Below are 24645 nucleotides of genomic sequence, written 5' to 3'. Positions count from 1 at the left end.
TTAACTGCGTAAAAAACATCTGGAGGAATCTAACTGTAACCGAAGATGGAATTATAACCAACAACAACAACAACAACAACAACAACAACAACAGCCCTCTGCAAGAAAACTGCTCATTACCTTATTTATGAACGTCACCCCTATAAATTCTGTCTGGACACATTTAACGTTGGATTTCTCACCGGAATGTTTGGCTCCGTGCGCACGGTTGTTGGGACAGCTTGCCACCACTGCCCCACATTTCTTTGATGTTTTTTTTTTTTTTTACAATGTTTGTCCAGTTGCTTAGCGCATGGTGCTGCTTCATAAAAGTTTCAGACACTGAGCGACCATGGGGGCGGTCAGAGGGGCTGCCCTTTCCACCTCCATTCACACTCTGAAAGGCTGATGTTGCGTCTTTCTCTCATTGTGCAGTTCCTCACTCGCTTATTTCGCTGTTCTGGGGAATCGACCTGAATGAGATTTTGTCCATTGTTACAAGTTTTGTTTTGATGATCAAGGCGGATGTTTTATGCTGCCCAGTTGCTTTAAAAAACTTATTCCCGAGATATATTTTGGTCACTTAATGGGAACTCGCGCTGACCAGTGGGAATACTGCAACTTTTTTCTCTGCGCACAGCGAACTGACTCTTATATTTACGCACAAAACGGATGACTACCTTTGAAAATCAACAATAGTCTTCTTGCTTTTTTAAAAAAAACCTAAAGGAGGAATGGAATTACTCGGTGTTCGACTCATGCAAACGGGCAACCATGTATAAAATCCCTCCCCAGTTCTTGGAGGACAGACGTATAAAGGATACACATTGGCACAATGCACCCTACTCACATAAAGTTGGATTAAGGTGGATATGGGCGTATTTGTTGATGCTCCTGGTTTGCAAACTACCCGGACTTTCTTTGTGTGCAAGTGTGGCAGGATCCAAAGTTGCACACGAAGGACTTTGTCCAAACAAGCTGAATTCCAACCTCTGGGTTGATGCGCAAAGCACCTGCGAGAGGGAATGCAACGTCGATGAGGTGATGTCATTTATGTTAGAAAATGATCAGAATAATCAAAAGTGTGTGTTATTCAGGTAATTGTGTGTTTTGTCTATTTTAATTTGCTTTCATAACTGCTGTTGTTTTACGTTGTGTGTGTGCAGGACTGTGCAGACTTTGAGAAATGCTGCACCAACGTGTGTGGCCTCAACAGCTGTGTGGCAGCACGTTTCTCTGACGGCACGTTTGCACAGCCAGGTGGGCTGGGTGGAGAAGGAGACGACGGCCCCATCTCCACCGCTACCTGTGAGGGCTTTATCTGCAGCCAGCAAGGAGCAACCTGTGACATTTGGGATGGGCAGCCCATCTGCAAGTGCCAGGACCGATGTGAGAAAGAGCCCAACTTCACCTGTGCTTCAGATGGCCTCACCTATTTCAACCGCTGCTACATGGATGCAGAGGCCTGCATCCGTGGGGTGAGTTTAACTGTGGTCACCTGTCGTTTCTACCTCGCCGGGCCCCACACCAGTCCACTGCCTCAGGACACTACCGCTAATCCCACCCCGACATCCTCCCAGGAGGACCCCATGCCTCCCGCACTGTACTCCAACCCTCACCATCAGTCCATCTATGTCGGAGGCACAGTCAGCTTCCACTGTGACGTCATTGGAGTCCCGAGACCTGATGTAACATGGGAGAAACAGAGCGAGCGGCGAGAACGGCTGGTCATGAGGCCTGACCAGATGTATGGCAACGTTGTCATCACCAACATCGGACAGCTGGTCATCTACAACGCCCAGGTGTGGGACACAGGTATCTACACCTGCATCGCACGCAATTCTGCAGGAGTTCTTCATGCAGAATACCCTCTGTCTGTCATCCGCCGAGCTGATGATGATTTCTCTGAAGATCCTGAGATGCCCATGGGGAGACCGTTCTCCCCAGCTGACTGCCTGGCTGAGGTGGACAGCAGAGTGTGCAGCGGAGAGCGCCACGTGGACTGGTATTATGATAGCAAGCTGGGCACCTGCATGGCCTTCAGCAACGGTGGGTGTGACGACAGTCGCAACCGGTTTGAGACTTACGAGGAGTGCAAGGCCTCCTGCCAGAGAGAGGGGATGGGCATCTGCTCCCTGCCTGCTGTTCAGGGCCCCTGCAAATCTTGGGAGGCGCGTTGGGCCTGGAACTCCCTCATGAAACAGTGCCAAGCCTTCGCCTATGGTGGCTGCCATGGGAACGCCAACAGCTTCCACACCAAAAAGGAGTGTGAAGCAAACTGCCCACAACCCAAAAGGAAACCTTGTAAGACCTGTCGGGTGAAGGGGAAAATGGTACCCAGTTTATGCCGCAGTGATTTTGCCATTGTGGGGAGGCTGACGGAGCTGGTGGAGGATCTGGACTCTGGGTTAGCCCGCTTTAGCTTGGAAGAGGTCCTGAGAGATGAAAAGATGGGACTGACTTTCTTCAACACCAAACATCTGGAAGTGACCATCGCCAAGATCGACTGGAGCTGCCCCTGCCCCAACATCACCATGGAGGAAAACCCTCTGCTGGTGATGGGTGTGGTGCAGGATGGCATGGCCATCATCCAATCAGACAGCTATGTCAGAGCCATAACTGAACGCAGACTCAAGAAGCTCCGTGAGGTTCTGGACAAGAAGACCTGCGAGGCATCTAAAACTCCCAAGACTTAAACTTGTTTGCCCACAGAGTATCTGTGGTCACCTTTACTTTTAGCACTGAAGATAAGCATCAGAAATGCAACAAGAAAAAGCTGATATTTAATAACAACCCTTTAAATCAAAAGACAAAAATATGTTAAATACTGTATGTTAATGAAGTTGTGAGAGATCCTTTTGTATGTACAATATATATTCATTACAACACAGGTTGTACTACATTCCAGATGTGTTGTGAGCCCATTTACACCAATGCTGAAATGCTCTTTTTTTTTAAATAAGTTGAAATATAGATATTCTTTCTATTGACATGTATTCTGTATGTTTGTATTGTGAAAAATAAGACTGTAGCCAGAATAGCAGCCACACAAATCGATCAGAAACAGCTAGCTTGTGACATGAAAGAAATAGACACCTACAGTATATTACATCTATATTGTGTTTTTCTGTTTTATTGTATTATATTTGTTTGTATCAGGCTCTTTCTATTAGTTATTTACATAGATGTTTTATATAGATCCCCTCATGTTGTCATGTATACTTTCAAGATCTAATGTGCAGCACATTCTCTGTTACATCTCTCTGCAAAGCACTTCTGCTAACTTAGTTTTACTGACAGTCTCTGCAGAGTGAATGAAGAAATGAAAAAGTAGTCAGGTGGCTGTCTTAAGTTAAATGTAGTACACAACCAATGTATCTGTGAGCCTTATTCATTTTACTCAAGTGTGCAATATAGTGTATCATAGTGTATCATCATAACAGTTCAGATCAAATGATTTTTATCTAAAGTCAGTGTTTATGAGAACATGGAGAAACATGATTCATTTACAGCTCTGGAAAATCTGTCAATGTGTCTGAACTTCAAGTCTAGGTTAAGGCGCTTTGACCATCCTGCTCCAAACATGGTCTCCTTTCAGAAAACGGAACAACAGGATACTTCACACCAAACTCTCCTTCCTGAACAGAAGACACTTGTTGTTTGCTGGCATGTCCACCTTGGAGAGAAAATATATAAATCATGTTAGTAAACCAGCAATCCCATAACTGCATTGTTTATGTTCTCAGCTTTTACGTATCAATGAAAATAACTGTGTTGGATGCTTCAATCAGCTGTTTACTTACTATCTTCTCCAAGAATAAACCGTTTCTTTGTGCTAAAGTGCTCAGGAGGGAGATATCTCTGAGTCCCCACTTTGGATTCCTGCATGGTTAAAAAAAAAAAATAATACGGCTGTTAAATATACCCACAGTAGGTATATAGTGTATCTGTCTCTTATACAAAGCAAACAGATACTACTTCATGTTTGATCTGATGAGGAATTAACATCTGAACAAAATTCATAGTTCCAAGTATTCAAGATTCCTTTCAATTTTCTTTATCATCTTTAATTTCCATAAAGCCTTGAAAGATTCATTAAACATGGAGTAGGTTACCTCTGCCGTAGGCTGTAGTCAAAGTCAACATTGCTCTGTGGGGTGATCTGACCATTCACTGCATAGGGCTGAGGGTACAGCAACAACAAAATATGTGATGTAGCATTTATTGTTACACTTGCATGTTTACTTCTCATAGTAGCGTGTGATGAATGTGGTAAGTGCATCTTTGTGACACAAAATGTCTTTTCACTCACCCCGTATGTGAACAGAAGACCTTGCGGCTTCAACACTGCCCCGGCCCCTTTGAATAAACCCTAGAAGAAAATAGCAACGGCTTCAGGCACAAGCATCGCATCAGGAAGGGCAACAACTGAAGCCTTTTTGTTCTTGGTCTCTTCTACAGATTGAAAGACCTGAGGCAGATATTGTAAACGGGATATTGCTTACAGTAATTTGTCTGAGGCGTTAGGAGTTGAAATGGTTGTAGAGTATAAACACTGGGGCACATAATCAACAGTATTTATACTTTATGGAACCTGAACACCAGGACCAGTCAATAGAAAAACTTAACGCTACACTATGTACATTTTTGAAAAAGAAATAACAATTCTTCTCTTACAAATGAAAATTTGATTTCACAAGCAATTAAATACACTCCTGCTCAAATCAGTACACTCAGGATTTGCTGCTACAGCTTTACTTGGCCTGGTATGAGCAATAGTTGACAATGGCTGACGTTTGCTAATTTAAGTTAGATATTGCTGCGTAACTGAGATTCTTGAGTCTTCTACATTAACCTTTCACTTGTACCTGCCACTTGTGGCCACAGTTGGCGCTGTTCAGCAGAAGTTACAAAGAGGTGCATTAAGTTAAGAAGCGAAGTCTGGGTTAACCCACTGTGTGGGCTCTTGGGGAGAAATGAGCTGAGGGCCCCTTGTTTATAATTGGTTTGCAATAAGTTGATTTAACTTGTTTAGTTTGTTTAGAAATATGCACCATCTTGGTGCAGTATACACTAAGATACTTAAATCCTTAAACTAGAGCTGATGTCAGGGAACCTCAGGGCCACGTAGGGTTTGAGATTAGATAATGATGCAGGTGTTGAAAAGGCCTTCAACACCTCAGTTTATGTTGTGCTTTAGGTGCATTCATTATAACCAAACAGATGTGCAATTTATCAAAATACCACAAACGAACAGGTAGGTTAGGTCTTGGCCTAGATAAGACCAATCACAGCAGTTTGTGCACACAGGCCTCCTACCTCTGTACAAGCCATTGGAGAAATGTGGATCATGTTGATGTTGACTACCAGGTCGAGGCTCTCTGCCTGGACCCCCCCCCAGTATTGATGGGGCAGAGAAGCATCCAGGTGAATGGCGGGCTTCACATTGCTCAGCTGGTAGCGAGCTCTGTACGCTTCTATACTGAGAATGGAAACAAAAGACATTATTGTTAATGCACGCTCCCTCCAACAAAACATTTACCAGCACAGTCTGCCTGCAGATGTTCTGCATCAGTGCTATAAGTAATATTTGGCATTTAGTTTCCTCCTTTAATATTTCATACGGTAATACCCGAGTCCAATGGCTAATGTCAAGTTTATTACGCAGAAATGAATTAATACCGTAAATACTCGAGTTTGTAAGCAGGTACACTAGGAATATAAACAGTTGCTAACTGACTCAAACAACCTGCGTGTACCTGTCTAGAGACTGGTGGTCATACTCTGAAGGCTGCCAGGTTATATTCCGCAGGGCCTGAGCGAAGTGTGTGACGTGCTGCCCGGTACCGGAGGAGATCTCCAGAGCCTGCAGGGGTCTCCCGGTGTTCACGGTCTCCCGGAGCACCACCAGGATGGGCTCCTTGTTCCTCTCCGCGGCGGCGGCGCTCAGCATCTTGCCAAACCCCGGGTATAACTGTCGACTTGTACGGTACAGCTTATGCAACCACTGCAGCAGACCTAAATAACGTTGCTCCAGATTGACTAACTCAACGACACCCACGAATGTTTTGTTTTTCCACTGAAAATGGTCAACTTCCTCGTTTGCTCACGTGACTGATCTCACGTCCAATAGGATCAGTGGGCGGGCACAAGCACACGCACGGTTATAAAAGAATGACAATGCAAATACATATTTTACAGAGGGTTTCTTTATTTAAGGGAAAAATAGCATTCAGGAGCACATCCTATTTTTTTTTACAAGATTTACACATTTTATCACATATCAACATTTCCCCACAGACTTCAATCCAAAATCTAAGGGACACAGAAAACAACTTAAAATAAGTTAAAGGGTATAAATAAAATGTTTTGGCAAACACAGCTACACATAACACAGGATTGGCAGTGTGGTAAATAAAGGTAAACACGCTTGAGTCACAACACCAATCTACTTATTGATGGGCAAAACAGAATATTTCATATTTTAGTATATTATACAGAACCTGTGTAAAATCTGAACAGAAACACAATACTGTGTATTTCTGAAACGTCTTTCACTCAGGAATACTGTATATAAAGTAAAAGCTGGTAATGTTACTAAAGCAGTGTGACAGAAAACTGAACCAAAAGCACCTAAACATCTTTTTATTCAACACAACTTTTAGGATAAGTGTATAATCAGATAATCAGTGGAATACAATTCAATTACAGTGACTTCAATTGTGTGCTTCGGTTCATGTGATAAAACGGGGCCTTGCTGCCACTTGCTGTGTTCAATGATGTGACAGCTTCCTTCATGCAATTGTGAGCGGCTTGTCCTTCTCTTCCAGCCCAGCTGCATGTTCTGTATTTTGACTCTGCTCATCCATGTTGAGCAGTGTCTGTGTTGTGTTATGAGAGGACTCCTGGCTCTCAGCTGGACAGTTTTGCACCAGAGATGGATTCAGACAGAGGAGGCTCTGGTTGTTGTCAAGCGCATCTAGACTTGTCTTGGTCGTGACCACAGAATCACTGAAGATCGTGTTTGAGAAGACCGAGCTGAAAGTGAACGAGGAGCCGCAAAGTGACTCCTGAACGAGGGACTTGGGGCGATCTGCAGGAACAACAACTGCTGGGTCTCTGGGAGGTTTAACTGGAGGAAGTGGCTCAGACTCACTGTTTTTAGTGTCTGCATCTGGTTGTTGATTCTTACTCACTGTTTCCTCCTGATTGTTGCTATCTTCTGAAACCTGGGCTTGGAGAGAGTCAGTCTTGAGATTTACCCTGCAGTCGCTGTTGACACTGGAGCGCCGCGATGAGCCCTCCGCTGTAGAAATGACACTGCTGGCACGGGGGAGACTTTTAGGGGACCTAGGCTCTCTCAGTCGCCCCTCTTTCCCCAGAGGGGTGGAGAAGCAGTTGAGGCAGCCAGACATCGAGGACGACTTCCCCTGAACATACAACACTGTAATCGGTGAACAAGTTGAGGCTCGGGTGGTGTCAGCTTTGCTTGAGCTCAATTTAGAATTCATCCCAGTGAGCCCTGGCTTTATTTTGACTGTGCCCCCTGAATCTGATGAGCGACGTGCCACTTTCCCTTGGGACCCCCTTCGGATGCTCTTTGTCCCCCTTGTGAGCCAGAAATCCTGAGAGAGCCCTAGATCTTTCTGTTTTGGTAAAGACTGGAGATCTGAATTCTGCCTGTTGGTATTGGGCATGGTAGAAGCTTTCCCCTTGTGTTGGGGGGTGGAAGTATCGCTGGGTGGCTGGTAGGAGGAGGAGGAACGGCGTGATGGGGGCTGCTGGATGGGGCTGCTGCCATTTGACCACGGCTCATTCTCCAGACTCAGGCTGAACTCACCGCTGCTCTCACTGTGGGCTCGACTCTGGATGCCATTCATAGCTGGAAGGAGATTATGACGTTTTTTGAAAGAGCTACAGTACAATATACATACACACACACACACACACACACATACATTTTCACCTCTGTCATGAAAACATCAGTCAGCTGCATCAGCATAATATTGTTCACCCCCAGCAGGGGGCAGCAGAGTCAATTTTTGCAACAGTTGTTGGCCTCTGTACTCAGCATAGAGATTAATATAAAACAAGGTCATGATTGCGATTTGATGGATTTACCCTAATTCCTGAGCTGGTAATACATCTGTATGCTTGCTGAATCCTCTAAATGAGTATCAACAGAGCTTTACCGTGATTTTGCAGCTCGTTGTTGTCCTCATATCCAAATGGCACAGTGTTGTCATTTGAATCCTTGTCTGTGGAGCATAAAATGTGAAATAACTGAACAGTTCGAACACTTAAAACGAGAAAAGCACACGAGTTTCACATTTGCTCTCCTCTCCTCTCCTCTACACTTTGCTCTAACACCTAACTAATGAAGATGCCGTCAAAAAAAAAACAGTGGTGCGTTGATGCCTCTACCTGTCACCCACAGCTCAGAAACATCCGGAACATTGTCTGTGGTGTCAGTGGCAGCGATGTGGAGACGGCCTGATGGTGGAGTAGGGGGATGATGAAGGTGGAGAATGGATAAGATGGAGGTGGTGAGGGATGATGTCAGTGCGTCCTTCCTGTCCTCCTCCACATCAGCCTCTGACCCTTCCAGCTGCTCTGAGCTGTCTGCCCACCGGGCCAAGGGAGAGGCCAAGCTGCCCAGGGCTGCGTTGTTGGAGCGAGGAATGGAAGAAATGGGGGTTGGATGAGGGAGGTGGTAGACAGGTGAACCGGTAATGGAAGTTATGAGGTATTACTTTTATGGTGGTGACAACATGGAGATGTAGATGTCTTGCTTTCTCCACAGACCATATAATACTCTAAAATTCTTGATCTATACTGTATATATATATATATATATATATATATATATATATATAGTACAGCTTGCTCCTGGTGGGGCAGAGCTCATGCAGCATCACTGTCTTCCTGCAATGCAGTATTTCTTTGACCTCCATTGTTCTAATAAAATGCCCCAGACTGTCTTCAAATATAACCACTCTCATAGAAAGGTAATGTGATGATATTTAAATCTGTGAAATCATAAAAAATATTGTATAATAAGTTAATGTGGTGAAATGAGGTTGTCATGGATGGACACATTACTAACATACTGTATGTACGCTGATGATGACTCCTACTCAAGCCAGTGTTACATTAGTATCATGGCATGTGATAGATGATAAAAAAAAGCATAGACACTCCAGTATAATAAAGTTAGGAGTTAAATAAAAGGCTACAGACACTGGACCACAGGCCTTCTTACACATGGATCGACGAAAGATGGACTTGACTTTGTCTCTGTCCTTCAGCCTGTTCCTCATACGGGGAAACATTTTCAGTGTGGCTTTTTCACGGCAAGTACGGCCACATGAGAGGTCGACGGAGAGGATGGGAGGGAGGTGATGGATGCAAGCAGAAAGAGAGGAAAGTGAGGGAGGATGAGGATAGGAAGGGAAGGAAAAGACAAGGGAAGGGAGGAATCAGGAGGTATGGAGGGCGTGAAGAAATACACACAGACAAGTGAAAGACACAGGGAAGACATTAAGGACTGTTGAGGAAAGTTTACACACGTCATGCATCAGGAAGAATGACAGTTTGGACATGACACACACAACATGTGTTTGATTTTAAACACACTGACTACAATGCAACACTTCCATTATTTCACATAATGATTTGCAGACTGACTTGACCTTCACTAGGAATTGTTGAATTATCAAGATCTAAGTTTATTATTAAGATTTAAGTGTTTATAGAAGGTTTAATTAACAGTTTTTGCTATTCATTTCCAGCTTTTGTTAACTTAACACACTTACTGTGTGAAGATCTTACCACTATGACAACAGTGCTGAAACTTGTTTACTTTAAATACATTTATTTGAGCTTTCACGTCTCCTTGAAAAATGCGGTGGAGGGGGTAGTTTTGTCAAATTTTGGGAAGATGTTTGTCCTTCAAATGAAGCTACAGATGTGGATGAAAGTGCCGTGTCTATCAGTTCACCCATGTCTCTCTGTCCTCTGTCTGCAGGCTGGACCTCACATGAACACACTCCTGAATGATCTTTGTGCCCTGCCTCAGATGATCTTACTTCGTGGTCTATTGCTGAAGCAGTGAAGGGGGGACTTTGGTACTCTGATGATGTCGGTTCTGCCAAGTCAATGGGAGATGATCTGGTGAATTCATGAAGGTTATACTCACTGTTGTTACGCTGGGGTGAGATGGCATCACCTGCTGAGGTGGAGGCTGAGCCTCCAGAACCATCTGAGCTGAGAAAGGAGCCGTTGTCGTGAGAGGACAGGTGTGGCTCAGTAACACCTGAGTGCTTGGGTGTGGAGGGTCGCTCCGGTCCATGCTCACGGCTGCTGGATTTCATCAACTTCTTCAGTTTCAGAGTTATCCAGTTTCCACGTCTGTGGAGGAATGACAAACCATACTGAGTGAGACACGAATAACAGGTACAGTAGGAGCCAGGCTGGTCTGCAATGGACTGCTACACATAGCAAATAATCATTTGTATGTTAGAGGGGTTTTAGCATCTCACAGCTCATTGTATTGGTTTTACACCCTGTAACTTTACTGTTCTGATTCCCTCTGCTCGATGTGTAAATAAACAACTGCTCGCTAACAATATGGTTTCAAAATGCAGTCTGCTAGCCAGTTAGCACATCCTGCTATACAAAGATGGAGAAAATGTATTAACTGTTCAATAATGGTGTATATGAAGTGTATCATGTGTGAACTGAAATTATATAACTTGAGACTCAACGCTGTCAATCAACCAAGTATGACATAGAGATCAAAATGTAGAAACTGCTAAATGTGTAAAAAGAAATTTCACCCGCCACAGTTATTCACAGTCATAGTTAGTCATTAGCAAGTAGTTAGTCATTACTCCTGGTAAAAAAATGTGGTTAACCCTTTAACAGACTTACTTATGAAGAGGCAAGGGCTCATAAAACTTGTACTGGTCCATTATCTTTTCCTCCAGCTTCTCCTTCTGCCTCCTCAAATCATTAAGCTTGTCACTGAACAGAGACGTGCAGAGAGAAAAATGAGATCATCAATTATAAAGTTGGCCTTGCTGTTGAGTACTGTGGTATTTTAGGTGTCATAAATAGTGTAAGTTCTTCTGTCTGCACGTATCAAAAACTGGGCCTTAATGTGTTAGCTCATTAACAAAGTAGCCTAACACTGAAAGTAACAACAACAGATCAAACCCTATTTAATGCTACATTATCTTGTCATGGTGTTGGCCCAATGTTCCTTACATATACTGCCGCTCTTCAAGATGAAACAGATCCTTGCTCTCCATAGTCTGCTCCAACAGCGTTCGGTTCTGTAGCATCAGGGTCTCGATCTGGCTGAGCAGGTGGCGATTCTCTTCCTCCAGGTTTCCCTTCAACTGGCTCAGCAACTAAACATCACATAGACAAACGCGCATAAATGTAATATATACACAAAACACACACAAATATAGGTTGAGGAATTGAGGCAGTTCACCAGCGCGGCGTCACCAGCGCGGCGTCACCTGCTGCGCGTCCATACCTCACACTGGTTGTTGAGTTTTGTGGAGGTGATGTCCAGCTGCTGAAACTCCTTCTTGAGTTTGGAGAAGTCGGCTTCCAGCCAGGTGTGTTCCAGCTTGGCCTCATTCAGCTGGCTCTTGAGTTGCTTGTGATCTGCCGTCAGCGTCTCGTTGTCGTTAAGAAGCTGATGGTAAGTCTGGTTCAGCCTCAAAAAAAAAAAAAAAAGTACGGTGATGTCAGTGTGAGAAAGTGCATGCATGTGCTTTTGTTATTGTGAAGGGGAAGGGGAGCGATGTGACAGACAGTGAGCATATCGTCTTGTAAAGTCAATAAGGTAAGGTGTTGATGAGTGCCCATGTATTATGGGTGTGTTAGATTTGCCTCCTCACCAGTCCTTCTCATCACGGAGCCTGCAACATTCAGCCGCCGTTGTCTTGTGCTGTTCTTTCTCCAGAGCCATCCTCATCTGCTCCTCCCTCAGGGCTTTCTCCAGGTCGTCTAGCTTGGCCCTCTGCTGCAGCAGGCTATTGTATCTGAATATGCCCCCAATACAGACACAGACACACACATGAAATACAGGACTCTCGTGTCCCATGGGTTGACAATTCATCGACAGTGCCTCCTCTCCCCCACCTGTCCTGCAGGGTGCGATGCTCCAGCTCCAGTGTGCGGTGAGCGTTTTTCAGACAGCCATGTTTGCCCATCAGGGCCTCATACTCCATGGCTTGCCGCTCATGCAGAGCTGCCAGCCGCTCATGATCTCGTAATAGCTGCTCGTGGACACTGCGCAGGTCTTCACGTTCCCGTAAGGCGCTGTCCCGCTCACTTTCTGTCCCCGTCTGCTGCTGCTGTAGCTGAGCATTCTGGGCCATGAGCGAGGCGCTCTGTGAGTTCAGCGTAGATTTCTCCACCTGGAGAAGGAGGAGAAGTTGATTCGCAGGTCATTTATAAGACTATATTGGAAATATTTGTGAGCTGTTATGTTAAGCATACTATGGAGAATACTATGTATTGTAATGGTACCTGCAGGTTAGCGTTGTGTGTCTGCAGGGCTGTGTTGTTCTCCTGCAGTGAGGCAGCCTGCCTTTGCAGGGCGAGGATCTGAGCCTGCTGGCTGTCAGACTGACTCTCCAACTGCTTCAGCTGGGCCTGCATAGCCTGGCGCTCTGCCTCCAGTGTAGCATTCTGGAGAGGAGAGGAGAGGAAAGAAGAGGAAAGGAGAGGACAGGAGAGGAGAGGAGAGGAGAGGAGACCTTTGACCTTTAACCAACCCTTTATTGGTTTTACAGAGGCCACTCTTTTGGTTATCTACTTTAATGAAGGGCCTCAACTTACATTCCTCTCCACTTCAATGAGACGGTCTTTGAGCTTCAGCAGTTCCTTGGTGGCCTCCTGGCTTTCACGCAGCCATTCACTCATTGCTTTGCGAGTCTCAGTCGGAGGGGTGGGGCATGATGCTGTCCTCTCCTCCTCCTGCCTCTGCTGCAGAGCCTCGTAGCTCAGCTTCACCTGTGTGTGGGAAAGGGGTCAAAACACTTGGATCTGTAACAAAGTATATATATATATTTTTAAAGTTTTTTTTTTTTAAACAGGCCTCAAGACTCACAGTCTTGAGGTTCTGGCGTAGCTGCTGGTTCAGGGTGGAGGACTCCTGTAGACGAGCCTCCAGAGCGGCCATCTTGTCCTCTTTAATTTGCAGAGACTTTTTGAGAGACGACTCCAACTCTGACTCCAGCATCTTGAACCTGCTGCATGGAGGAAATATTCTAATATTATAACACTGCTCATTGGTTATCATGTTCGCTTCAAAGGCGACAGGATGGAAGGATAAAATGCAGAGCAGAATGTAAGCACCTGTCGTCCGGTGTCTCTTGTTCAGCCTGCTCTGCACTTTCCTGACTCAGGACCTTCATCTCCAGCTCATGTGTCAGCCTCTCCAGTTCGTTGTCTCTCTGCTGCATCTTCAGCTTCTCGCTCACCAGCTCCTAAAGATGGACAGTGTACTTTGCTATCAATAATTTTTTACTATTCATGGGATTTTATTTTCAATATTGTCATTTTTGGATTTTAATCATACAGAGCCAGTTTCATTTGATTGTTTAAGAGAAGGATTTTTTTGCTCATGTTCATATTACGACATAAACTGAATGAAAGCTGTCACTCAAACCAGGAGAATGCTTTCCAACGGTTACTGCCAATGATTAGGAGGAGCAAAAACAACCATTATTTATGTTTTACCCTGCTTTAAATAAATGTTTGTAGTCGGCTTATGGTCAGATACTTGTGTTGGAGTACACAGGTGAATGTGTTTGTATGTGTGCGCAACACATGCACGCTATGGCTGTAAAAATCCTAGGGCAAACAGAGCATGGCAGCTAATGTCCTCCCCTCACCTCTCTGAGGGTGGCCAGAGTCCTCTGGTCGATAGCAGCTTGCTTGCTCAGTTCCCTGTTGTCTCTCTCCAAGCCTTTGACTCTCTCAGCAGTCTCTCTTAACCCCTCCACCTCCTTTACTAGAAAACGCATCTCCCTCTCCAGGCTGGCCATGCAGACATTACTGCTGTCTAAGTTGGCATCCTGGATTTCAGCCTGAGACAGAGGAAGTAGTGAGTTTATTCGAAGGCAATGTGAGTCTGACAAACATTATCCTAACTTAGATTAGCAACTGACACCTTGTTCCTAGAAAACAACCTGCTGGCGGAGTCGTCGATTCTCCTTCTCGAGCTGCCTCTTGTCTCTCTCCAGAGCTGTAGTCTCTTGCTCCAGGCTCTGCTTCTCTGTTTCCAGCTGCTCCAGGCGTCTCGCGGCGATCCGAAGTTCCTCTAAACTGGCCTGCAGACTCTGGTTCTCTGCCTCCAGCTCCTGAACCTCCGCCTCCAGACGCTGAATTTTCCGGTCTACCGAGATGGAGGGTGGTAGAAGAAAATAAATTCATTAGTAACTGTTTAATCAAATTCCGAATCTTTAACTTTTATTTTGATCTACAGTTCTTACCAGAGTTGTCAAGAGAAGCCTGTAGATGCTGATTAACCGTGTCCAGGGCCTTGCACTTGGCCTCCAGCCGATGTGTGTGCTTGCTGGCATAGGAGGAACGTGCTGGCAGACCTGTGAAGATGCTGTTCGAGCCAGGGGAGTGATCACATGATCCAACAAAACAATGGAGCCTATTGTGAGCGTTTTCTAAAACTTCCAGATCCGACATTAGTTCTTTGAGATGTTCGCTTTTGTCTCCGTCCTCTAGCTGTCCTTTCTCTTGAATATGAAGGTCTGGATTGTCTGTGAGGAGGATCTCACTCTGGACTCCCTTTGGCTGCTCTGTGTGCAGTCGCCGATGGGAGTTTAAATCTCCATTCAGCATCTGCTGTGGTACTGTACTGAGTGGGAATGCATTACTGTGGTTTTCTATATTTGAGCAGGAGGTTTGTAACCCTGAGGGCTCGCCTGTTGATGAGGTCCAGTTGTTGATGCTGCTGACCACCTGGCAGACACTTTCACGCTCATGGTGGTGGCTGTGTTTGGGCTGTGTGCTGTTGCTAATAGACACTGCTCTGAGTTCCTCTATGGTACTCAGGAGACTTTGGTTCTCCTTCTCCAGCTTCAGCATCCGACTGCATGTCCGCTCACTCACCTCCTCACTCAGAGTCTGTGAACCTTAAACACAAAAACACAATTAACTTTCTGGAAATTAGACCAGCTCTGTGTGGGAGCTAAGCTGGGCTGCCTCACCTTACGTACAAACTGCATTCAAATACATTCAAATGTAACTTTTTTACCCAGGTTCTTGGGTCTTTTAATTAAGTAGATAAAAATATCTAATTGATGGAGGCAATCATGCATGTACAAACTTACATAATTTACATACCCATCTTCTGATCTACTCAACCTAGCCCATTCATTAACATAGAGTGTCGTCACTTCACCTTAACACCAGTTCTTACCCTGGGTGTTCTCCGTGGTCTTGGAGAGCTGCTCTAACTCCCAGCCAAGGAGTTGAGACTCCTCCATGCTCCTCCTTTGAGCCAAACACAGCCTCAGGTTCTCCTCCTGCAACTCCTCAATACGCCTCCGATCAGCCTCCCGCTCCTAAAGTGAAGACACAAAGTTATCAACACAGATTCTGAACAGTCTGATAAGAGTGAGGGCTTGGGGATTGAGAGTTGAGCTCTAGGTTTTTTTGTGAATTATATTACCAACGATCTCTGATGCCGTTTGTGGAAGAGGCTTAAAACGAGGCTACAAAAAAGGTAACAAAGAAGACATCTCCTTGCAGATGTCTGACCTGTTCCATGTCATGGATCTGTGCCTTCAGCATCAGACCGTGCTTCTCCAGCTGGTGGACTTTATCTGATCGCACCCTCCAGCCTTCCAACTGATCTTCCAACACCTCTTTGGTCTCCTGTAGCACTCTGTTATCCTCCTTTAGCTCCTGAAATACACACAAAAGCACCAATCAGATTTATATGTTTTTTTTTTACCTTCCACAAACTCAAAATGTCTCAGTTTCCATCCTTCACTGTTCATGTCCATATCTAATGATCAATGAATACACGTCTTATTTCTTAGTCTTATCATCCAATAAATAATGTTACTGTTGCATCAGAGTATTTAGTGATTTCACACACATTCATGTCTCAAAGTTTACTGGTAAAACATTAATAATACCACATCCACCTACCTCCACTTTGGTCTTGTAGAACTCCATCTTGTGCAGTTGCTCTCTGTAACGTCCCACTTCACTCTCCAGCTTGTCTGCCTTGATGGCTCTCTCTCTCAGGGCGTCCAGCTCGTCTCGGTAGGTGCGGGCTGCGCGGGCGTCCACAAGCAGCTGGGAGTTCTGGTGAAGGTTCGGACAGAGGCATGATTCATAGCAAGCACCTCAATCTAAAGTAAATGTTTCAATGTTAATCTCAAGTAGTCTTTACTGTGGGAAACTTATTCAACCTAACTGGCGTTCATTAAGTGTCTTTCATCATTTGTCACGTCACTTTGTTATATTTAAAGCTGCATTTGTCAATATTTTTATATTAACACTCAAATGACAGGTGGCCAGACACAAGACTCTAAATGGATGCTAATGTTACTGTGTCTGCTGGATGTATAATTAGGCAGCTGTTTGCTAACATGTTTGAGATGTCAACTTTAAAGTTCATATTATATCAATCTTCCACTGCTCCCCAGGTGGCACAAATGATCAATTAATGCTGCTTTAAATTCCAGTAAATATTTGGTATGAACTGTGCTAACTAGTGCAGAAAACCTGAGACAAACGCTGAAACAGAGAATACATACTGAGATCTCCTGTTCAGACAAATCCATACAAGCTTTAGTTGCATCTCTGAGTCAGAGTTCAGAGGTTTAAATATGCTGTCCTTAAGCACTGCTCTGCAGCAAAGCATGGTATGCATTAATCTGTATAATCTGCAGAGCGGTCAGGGGGTTACTGTGTGTCACCATCAGAATGAACTGCAATTTATTCTTTGTCTTCTCTGACTTCAAACCTCTTGCTGGATCCTCTTCAGCTCTGCCTCCATGTTCTCCAGCTCATGTCTGCAGTCTAGCATCTGCTCACTCTTTTCCTCTCTGGTGGCGTCAGGTATGCGATGCAGAGAGACAAGCAAGCAAGTAGGTTAGTGTGCACTACTTACTACATTCCTGCAATAGCTTTAATGAAACTATTTAAATATATATAACTGTTTGATATATATTTAAATACTGCAGGGGTAAGCACACAACTATTTCCCATTTCCTTTGACTCCTGCAAGACAACAAAATATATATTCCAATTGCTTAATGGTTAAATCAAAACAAGTAGGCCCTCATTACTGCTGTTGCTACAAACTCGTATTGCACATACCTACACATACTAGATTATGTTAATGACAAAATACATTATTTTATAGAGCTATTGAAGTCCAGGGTCATGCAAAAGGGCAAAGTCAAGTCATACTTGATGCTTTTAGTGATATTGTGTTTGCTCAGAGGCAACAGTGTGAATCTGAGCATCCCAGCAAGAGAGGACAATACAGCACAGAAGATGGGGATGGAGGGCAAAAATGGAACTGAGATCTTGATCGGATCAGGGTTTGTGTGTGTGTGTGTGTGTGTGTGTGTGTGTGTGTGTGTGTGTGTGTACATGCGGTATCTGCAGCAATGCAAAGCCAATGTGGGTCAATGGCAGTGCATAGCCATGGAACCTGCCAAGCTGGCAGTAATGTGGGCCAAACTCCCCAGGGCTTCTCTTATCCTGTAGTATCTCTAGCTCGCTCTCTCTCTCTCGCTCTCTCTCTCACTCACTCTCTCACTCACTCTCTCACTCTCTGTCTCTCATTCACTCCCTACTGGCAGCTCCACAGTAGAGCCAGGCCACCTCTTTACCATTAACCATCCGGAGGAGAAACCCATGCCATACTAAGAGAAAACATTTCACCCAACAGTAGTTAATTGTGTGATTTGACAACTTTTATCAGTGAGCTTGTTTTACTCTATGTTGGCAAAATTATGCATTTCAGAGGAAAAAATAAATTGCAGGTGAATTGCAGAGAGGTGGATCATTCAGGTTTTTACATGAAACTTGAAGCATAACATTGTTGCCTCATTCACAGTCTTTGAAAAAGTTTGAATTTATCATAATTTCTGTGAATTTACTTTAGACGATCCCAAATGTCACAATTTGACACAAAAATTGGCACAAGCACATTTTAGAAAAGGCTGATCAATTGACCCACATAAACGTTGCCATTCTTTTATAGTGGTTGATAGTTTGCATGTATATTGATTTGATGCACAGTAGTTTGAGCTACCTTGATCCTCAGGTGCAGGTATATTTTTTCAAGTGAATCATCCACATGAGTCTAAATCCTTAAAAAGGACGTTTACATTTTTATTCATCATATTTTTACATGCAATTATTAGGCTTAAAATAACTGTCAGCATTTTTGACCTCATGCCATTTGCATTGTACTTAGATGTCAGTATTGCTTTCCTATGCACTGGCATGTTTGCTGTAAGATGTTTTTATGACACTGAAAACATTGAAATTGTATTTTAGTTCTCCTAAGAGGTTTTTTTGCCCCCTTGCACTTTCTTCTTTAACTGTATTGTATGTTTTCATTTTTGTGAATAAACTAAATTATTGTTATTTTTTGTCCACTTGTACTCACAGTTCTTGCCTGAGGCGTCTGATCTTGGCCTTGGAGTCAGCCAACTCCACCGCCAGGTGTTGCTGGGACCCGGTCTGCTGCTGCTGCTGGATGCTGGGAGAGTAGCTTCCGGACTGTGGGCTGGAAGGGCTATTGAGCAAGCTAACTACGCCCTCCTTTTCCTGCATTAGCTCTGCTATAGTCTGCAGAAAGGAAGGGAAAGAGGAATACAGCATGTTACAGATTACATTTAAGTCAATACCCAGTTTCCTCTAAACATCTGTTTGCAAATATAGTTACCTCCAGATGGGTGTCCCTCTGGTCCAACAGGTGTCGGAGGTGCGTGGCCATGTTCCTCGCTGAGGCCTCCACCTCATCTGGGTTCATCTCACTGGACTCCAACCACTGCAGATCCAGAACGTTCTCCTGACTGTGGGTCAACTGGTAAACACAATGGGGGAAAGAACGATCCAACATGAATGTACATCCAGCATCTGGTCTACAGTGTTCTTCATTTGTCACCAGCACAACTACACACAAACTGATTTACTGTCACACAGTGCTGCGGTGTTCAAAGCTCATGTCATATTCAGTCTGATACCTCCTGAATATGTGCAGCTATTGCAGCTTTTGTGTCAAAGTCAAGCGTCTGGATCCTCTCGATGTACTCCTCTTTCTTCTCACACTGAAAATGAACATGGAAAATTATGGAAATGTTTCGATCTCCAGAAAATCAACTCATGCAGCCTGATCCAGGCTAAAGAGGTTAACATGCAAACAAATCCGGCACAATATCCTACAACAAACTACCATGTCCTTTGCATAAGAAGCAGATGTTCATATACTGATCTTATACGTCAGAAAGTCAGTTAGTGTTTACCTGGACTGCACATCCCAGCAGTAACAGCAAAAGCTTCTTAATTTCTTCCAGACTTTGTTCTACGGGGAGTAAAAAAAAAAAAGTTCATTATCTGAAATCAAATTTATCAGATTGAAGTACCGAGAGCTGCTGGCATGGATTTAAATTGACTGGAGCCCTGTCTAGTGAATTTGGGTCACCACTTGCCAAAGCCTCAACACAAGCCAGTGTGGTTATCAGACTGATAGCGTGCAATTGAATTAAAACTGTATCAGCAAGAGCTAAAGCAGTTTGTCAAACCATTTTCAGTTTAAATAGCTGGGAAACCAATTGCTCTGTATTTAGAAACAAAAATACATTGTTATACATTGTTGCTGTTTCCTACACAATTACATGAATACTAATGGCTGACTTTTGTTTCACTACCAAAGTTGTTTTCATATTTTTTCCAATTATGGATATATCATTTTCACTTTAGCTCCTAATTATAGGCAAATTATGGGAAATCAATGCATGGTGCATTGAGTATCAGCAAACAGACGGATCAGGCTTCCAAACATATACTGAATTAGCAGCTCCAATAGAGAGGAGTTTTCTTTAAAAGAGCATACCACAGTAAGGAGTCCTGCCAAGCAGCAACACATTTGGCAACGGAATCATGATCAATTGTCTCAGATTATCCTGCAAAAAAAAAAAAAAAAAGAGAGGCAGAAAGGGACGAGGGAGACGGGTTGAGAAAAAGGAAGATTAGCACATTTTAGCACAAACTGAACTCAGTAAAACATTTCTTGGGGTTGAGCCAAACTGCCTGAAAGAACAGGAGCGTATGTATGTATAGCACATAGCAGCTGCTTCAACACATGTATAGAAACACAGCCAACAAGTGGACAAGCGCTCTGATTGGGGCCAGTTTCCTTGGTGCCGTGGTGAAATCCACCAAAACTGTTTGGTGCAGCCCTGTTTTAAGCTTTAGGTGGCTCATGGTGTTAAAGCGTGTGCATTCAGTGGGGATGCCTCTGATGCAGTACAGTTATCCTAAACCAACAGTCACATTTTTTTGCCACTCTGACCATAAGGAAAATTTTAACTGTCCACAGAGCTTCAAACATCTTCTCCTTTCCCAGGCTTATGTGTGGAACTGAGGGCCGGTCTCTGGTCTTTGTAGGTATAAGAAAATACAGATTAGGCGGCGAAATCACTACACACATTTAAATATGTCAAGGATACATGGTCTTGCAGTCGAGTTAAGATTGAATAATTTTGGTGATTAAATTTTCATCTGGAACCGTCATCAGGTCAAAATCTGAAGAGCTCCATTAATTTGATTTATTATTAATAAATTTTGATTTATTTCATACATGATATGAAGGTCATTTGATCTCATCATCCTCAGTCATTCTATGTTTTTAGTGCTAATTAGCAAATGCTAGCATGATAGCGTGCTAAACTAAGACGGTGAACATGGTAAACATTATACCTACTAAACATATTCTGCAAAACTGGATTGGTATGGATGCGGTTTTCACATACAACAGCAGTTAACGAGCTGCCCAGCATCTACAGTATTTTTACAGTACTTTTTCTTGCAACAGACTTGAATAAGATTCATTCTGATATGGGCAGAAGCATGAAGAGCTGCAGTTCATCTCAAAGATGAGCCTTTTTTCTTTTTTCAAGACGCAATCAGGTCACAGAGTTGTGTTCAGTGAGATCAGAGAAAATTCATGACATTTGTGATTGCCAAGAATAATTACAGAAGGAACACTGACTAGATCTGCTGTTGATAGCATCAGTTAACCTGGGGTAACAAAAATAGTGAAAAGCCATCATTCCTTGACTGTGCTAATCTATAGAACTTGATTGTCTCATCCTCAGTGAAATTACTTTTCTTGTGATCTTCACAGATCTGAAAGCTTAGCAGCTGTGGTGGCTAACCACGAATCCCGTGACTTAATGTGTCACTCTAAAGCTGTGTGTGTGGTTTAACTTGTGTCTCTCGGCTGTGCTCTAACCTCGCTCCTGTGCTGATTACACAGATGTTTACATGGCTGATATTTAGGCCACACATCTTAAGAAGAACTAGTTGATCTGCCGGGACACAAGTACCGTACAACTACAGTATCTGGTGTGTGCGCATGTGTGATGCAGTGTGTGCGTGATGCACAGTCGCGGTAGAATTGAAACATCTAAATGAAACGTTCATAATCCGATGTAGCGAGATGTAAAGCTTAGCAGCCTGTAGCTTGGAATCATTATACAACACATTATATGTCGGAGAAACCAGAAGAGGGAACATCCAAAACTCACCAGATAATATGTCTTGATTTGCTGGACAAGAACGTTGAGGTTCTGCATCCTCTGACTTGGATCCCTGCTCACTTTGTTTGCACCCTTAGGTGTAGCTGAGGGATTTCTGAGGATGGGAAACAACACAAAGGCATTTTACTTGACATTTCTGCTATTCGCAAGCACACAAATGGTTGTCAGTGGGATGGGGTGAGAGGAAGCTGCAAGCTGGTGGAAGCCTTGGCTCAAAGATCACCATGAAAACATGTATGAGGTCTCTATTCATTCCTAACTTTAGGCTGAGCGACGTCATTCCTTTCAGACACCAAACAGGGGTGTTTTTGAGCCAAACTGGGTGGCTTTAGACTTTCCACCCAAAAGAAATCTTTTAGCTGGATTTTTGGGCTGTTGGCTCCAGCCTACTGTAGTCTGGCACCGAACTGTCACATACTGAAGTTCAAATGTTATCATTCACGGGCCCCAGTGCAGTTATATAGGTCACACTTCACCTTGTTGCTCAGGAAAGGAGACTCACAGTATGTGAAATAAACGACTGGAGACACAGATATGCTACATAGCTGCCCTTCCTGTCTCCATCTCTGCGCTGTTTGTCCTGTTTCTGTCCTTCCTCCTCCCTCCCTCCCATCTGTGTCCCAGTGCCACTAAACAGCAGCACCAAGGCCCTAATCCCAAAGGGTCTCCCAATCCATGAGATTATCCCGCCTCTTCCCCTCCCCTCTGCGCAGCATTGTTTTGCATTTAGAGCTGGTTATTGTGACCCTGGGGGGGATAAGTGGGATGAATGGATACTGTGGACTTGGGGTGGCTAGACAGTGTTATCCACGAGTACATTGGGTCATCAGTTCTTGTTTTTACCTCTTCTTTGCAACTGTTCAGTTTTAGTTTGGATTCTACTGGCGAGTGTCACTCCATCCTAACACGAGGGCTAAAGCCAGGGGCTCTCAACCTTTCTGCTCACGTCTTTGACACAATTGGAAACAGCCAGATGACCATGCGTTAGTTTTTGTTCAGGGTGAGGGAAGCTCAAGAACATAAGGCAACCAAATCATAATCTCTTAAGTAGCATCTTGACGGTATATATGATGTCTCCCATGTCTTGGCAGAGTTTGTGTTTGTCTCAAGCTGACATTCCTCAGTGCAGACTGTGTTTCTATAACTCATATGCTAATTCTAACATTTCTTGAGAGATCCTAACCTGTAATTCATGAGGAAGTTGCATTTAAAGACTGCTGCATGCAGACTACAAAGATCCTCTTTATTACTGCAGAGTGACAAAGCCAGTACTGTTGGTGCCTGGATAAGAATGTTAGCAGACACTTGATACTGTATCTTGAAGGGACGCTACCTTATTATCAATGAAAGACGCAGTTTGATGATGCTGATTTCTGTTTGAACCACTGACAACACATTTGTACCTGTAAAGCTCACTGTTAATCATAACTTCATGACAGTAGCTCTGTCAAGTCTGTAGCAGCCAGCAGCTCCAAAACACTGGCTACTAATCTGAATATCCATCTGGACACTGCTCACAATAACCTCCATTGGAAATGTGACAAGTGAAATATAAGCTGCAAGAACAAAGCTGGCATGAAGCGACTCATTAACATCAAAGCAAGGACTTACATTTGGGTCATTATGTCATTCAAAAAGACTCCATCCAGCAATTCAGAAAAGTCCAAATGCATGCCTCCATCATTTGGGACAAATGTCTTCACCTACGTTACACAGAGAATACAGATTGATTAGATGATATCATGGTGTTTGGCAGGAAATCAAAGCTTTCTGCATCACTTACCCAAGTGACAAGTGGGCTCAGCATGAACTGATCCAGGCTGGGCAGGAAAACTACACTTTCCATCCTTACCAAGGTTGATGGGTGATAAATCTCAAAGGAACATCCGAGCTGCCTCAATCAGGAAAAGACTGACAGCAACCTGGGAACTACTGTTTCCTCAGAAGTGGGCCAGCCTTGCAGAAGCGTACCGTTCAGGCCGTCCCATCCATCTCATTTTAACTAGTTGAGAATTTTCTCCCGGCACTGCGGCTTCGACTGTCCGTGTTTTCACTCGCAGACTCCGCTCACAACTGCATCCATGAGATCTGGCAGTTTAAACGGCGACATGTCAGCGTCCAGACAAAATCCAATCCGCATTTTGTCCCACAAAACCACACACACACTGACTCACATCCTCCTTGGTCCTCTGCTGCAAAGGCATCTGCCGTCACCCCTCCTCCTCCTCCTCTTCCCCCTCCTCACAGCTTCCCTGCTTGTCACAGAAAGAGTTAGCTCTGATGTAGGCGTATAAGTGATTTAAAAAAAAATATAAAACAACCAAAAGTGACAGTTTAGCCAAATATATATTTTACTTCCTTAATAAAACCTAGTCTAGAAATAATTAAATGAAATGTTGCGTCCCTTTGAATTCGTAGTTTGAAGCCACTGCAGCAGAAAGTGCTAATAGAGTGATCTGAAAATATCTTTGCCTGTAATCTGTTACCATGACAACGGCGCCCCCACCCCTCCCCAGCAACAGCAGCAGCAACAAAAGCAGCACTGCTGCTGACACACACACACACACACACACACACACACACACACACACACACACACACACACGCACCGTCAGCTACTTAGATGTAGATGTGCATTTTGTTGTATTTGTAAGTATTGAAAAACAGGATAAACGACCATGTGTAACGACAACTGTTAGCTCTAGCTAACTTCTTTAAAGTTAGAACCACAAACATTCAGGCAATGCAATTTCTCTTAATTACTTTCAAAAGCAATTTCCTCAATTTTATGATGTAGCCTAATGAATTTACACAGATTTTGTTC

The 24645-nt window shown here is 43.9% G+C and overlaps 3 protein-coding genes across 5 annotated transcripts; 1 reads left to right on the top strand and 2 right to left on the bottom strand.

Moving 5' to 3' along the window:
• Positions 1–692: 692 nt before the first annotated feature.
• On the top strand, positions 693–3309 carry wfikkn1 (WAP, follistatin/kazal, immunoglobulin, kunitz and netrin domain containing 1). The gene is made up of 2 exons (XM_023421974.2): positions 693–1020; positions 1146–3309. The coding sequence occupies exons 1-2, from the start codon at positions 754–756 to the stop codon at positions 2673–2675; spliced, it is 1797 nt and encodes a 598-aa protein (XP_023277742.1). The 5' UTR covers positions 693–753; the 3' UTR covers positions 2676–3309.
• On the bottom strand, positions 3086–6081 carry mettl26 (methyltransferase like 26). The gene is made up of 6 exons (XM_023422009.2): positions 5739–6081; positions 5299–5461; positions 4292–4351; positions 4095–4162; positions 3783–3861; positions 3086–3655 (listed from the first exon to the last, which is right to left on the bottom strand). Exons 1-6 carry the CDS (start codon positions 5930–5932, stop codon positions 3599–3601), a joined length of 621 nt encoding a protein of 206 aa, XP_023277777.1. The 5' UTR covers positions 5933–6081; the 3' UTR covers positions 3086–3598.
• Positions 6082–6172: 91 nt separating this feature from the next.
• Positions 6173–23973, bottom strand: LOC111666722 (girdin-like). 3 transcript variants are annotated; one of them, XM_023422163.2, is made up of 29 exons: positions 23605–23973; positions 23433–23524; positions 21810–21915; positions 20114–20183; positions 19524–19582; positions 19245–19328; positions 18944–19084; positions 18665–18846; positions 17003–17084; positions 16180–16338; positions 15784–15930; positions 15443–15587; positions 14499–15155; positions 14196–14401; positions 13899–14093; positions 13360–13490; positions 13112–13253; positions 12841–13014; positions 12529–12690; positions 12139–12416; positions 11895–12038; positions 11525–11711; positions 11248–11393; positions 10912–11004; positions 10178–10389; positions 9242–9322; positions 8404–8640; positions 8172–8237; positions 6173–7861 (listed from the first exon to the last, which is right to left on the bottom strand). In XM_023422163.2, the coding sequence occupies exons 1-29, from the start codon at positions 23665–23667 to the stop codon at positions 6774–6776; spliced, it is 5529 nt and encodes a 1842-aa protein (XP_023277931.1). In that variant the 5' UTR covers positions 23668–23973; the 3' UTR covers positions 6173–6773. The 3 variants fall into 3 exon arrangements, with proteins under 3 accessions (XP_023277931.1, XP_023277932.1, XP_087034319.1); XM_023422164.2 differs by lacking the exons at positions 8404–8640; positions 9242–9322; XM_087178193.1 differs by lacking the exons at positions 8404–8640; positions 9242–9322 and having other exon boundaries at positions 13112–13250.
• Positions 23974–24645: the final 672 nt, after the last annotated feature.

This window comes from Seriola lalandi, unplaced genomic scaffold, assembly GCF_002814215.2.
Source record: "Seriola lalandi dorsalis isolate HSWRI2012SDOR001 ecotype SW California unplaced genomic scaffold, Sedor1 jcf7180002054678, whole genome shotgun sequence".
In the NCBI taxonomy this organism is placed as follows: Eukaryota; Metazoa; Chordata; class Actinopteri; order Carangiformes; family Carangidae; genus Seriola; species Seriola lalandi.
Note: the sequence above shows the minus strand (reverse complement) of the source record. Positions and strands in the feature narration are given on the sequence as shown.

Excerpts from the sequence above, each read along its gene's own strand:
- mettl26 (XM_023422009.2), bottom strand. The coding sequence starts at position 5,932 with ATGCTGAGCGCCGCCGCCGCGGAGAGGAACAAGGAGCCCATCCTGGTG. Across the intron at positions 5,462-5,738 it reads GACCACCAGTCTCTAGACAG|TATAGAAGCGTACAGAGCTC; the intron begins GTACACGCAGGT and ends TTCCATTCTCAG. Across the intron at positions 4,352-5,298 it reads CTCCAATGGCTTGTACAGAG|GGTTTATTCAAAGGGGCCGG; the intron begins GTAGGAGGCCTG and ends ATTTTCTTCTAG.
- wfikkn1 (XM_023421974.2), top strand. The coding sequence starts at position 754 with ATGTATAAAATCCCTCCCCAGTTCTTGGAGGACAGACGTATAAAGGAT. Across the intron at positions 1,021-1,145 it reads GGGAATGCAACGTCGATGAG|GACTGTGCAGACTTTGAGAA; the intron begins GTGATGTCATTT and ends GTGTGTGTGCAG.
- LOC111666722 (XM_023422163.2), bottom strand. The coding sequence starts at position 23,667 with ATGGAAAGTGTAGTTTTCCTGCCCAGCCTGGATCAGTTCATGCTGAGC. Across the intron at positions 20,184-21,809 it reads AAATCAAGACATATTATCTG|GATAATCTGAGACAATTGAT; the intron begins GTGAGTTTTGGA and ends TTTTTTTTGCAG. Across the intron at positions 19,085-19,244 it reads TAGCTGCACATATTCAGGAG|TTGACCCACAGTCAGGAGAA; the intron begins GTATCAGACTGA and ends TGTGTTTACCAG.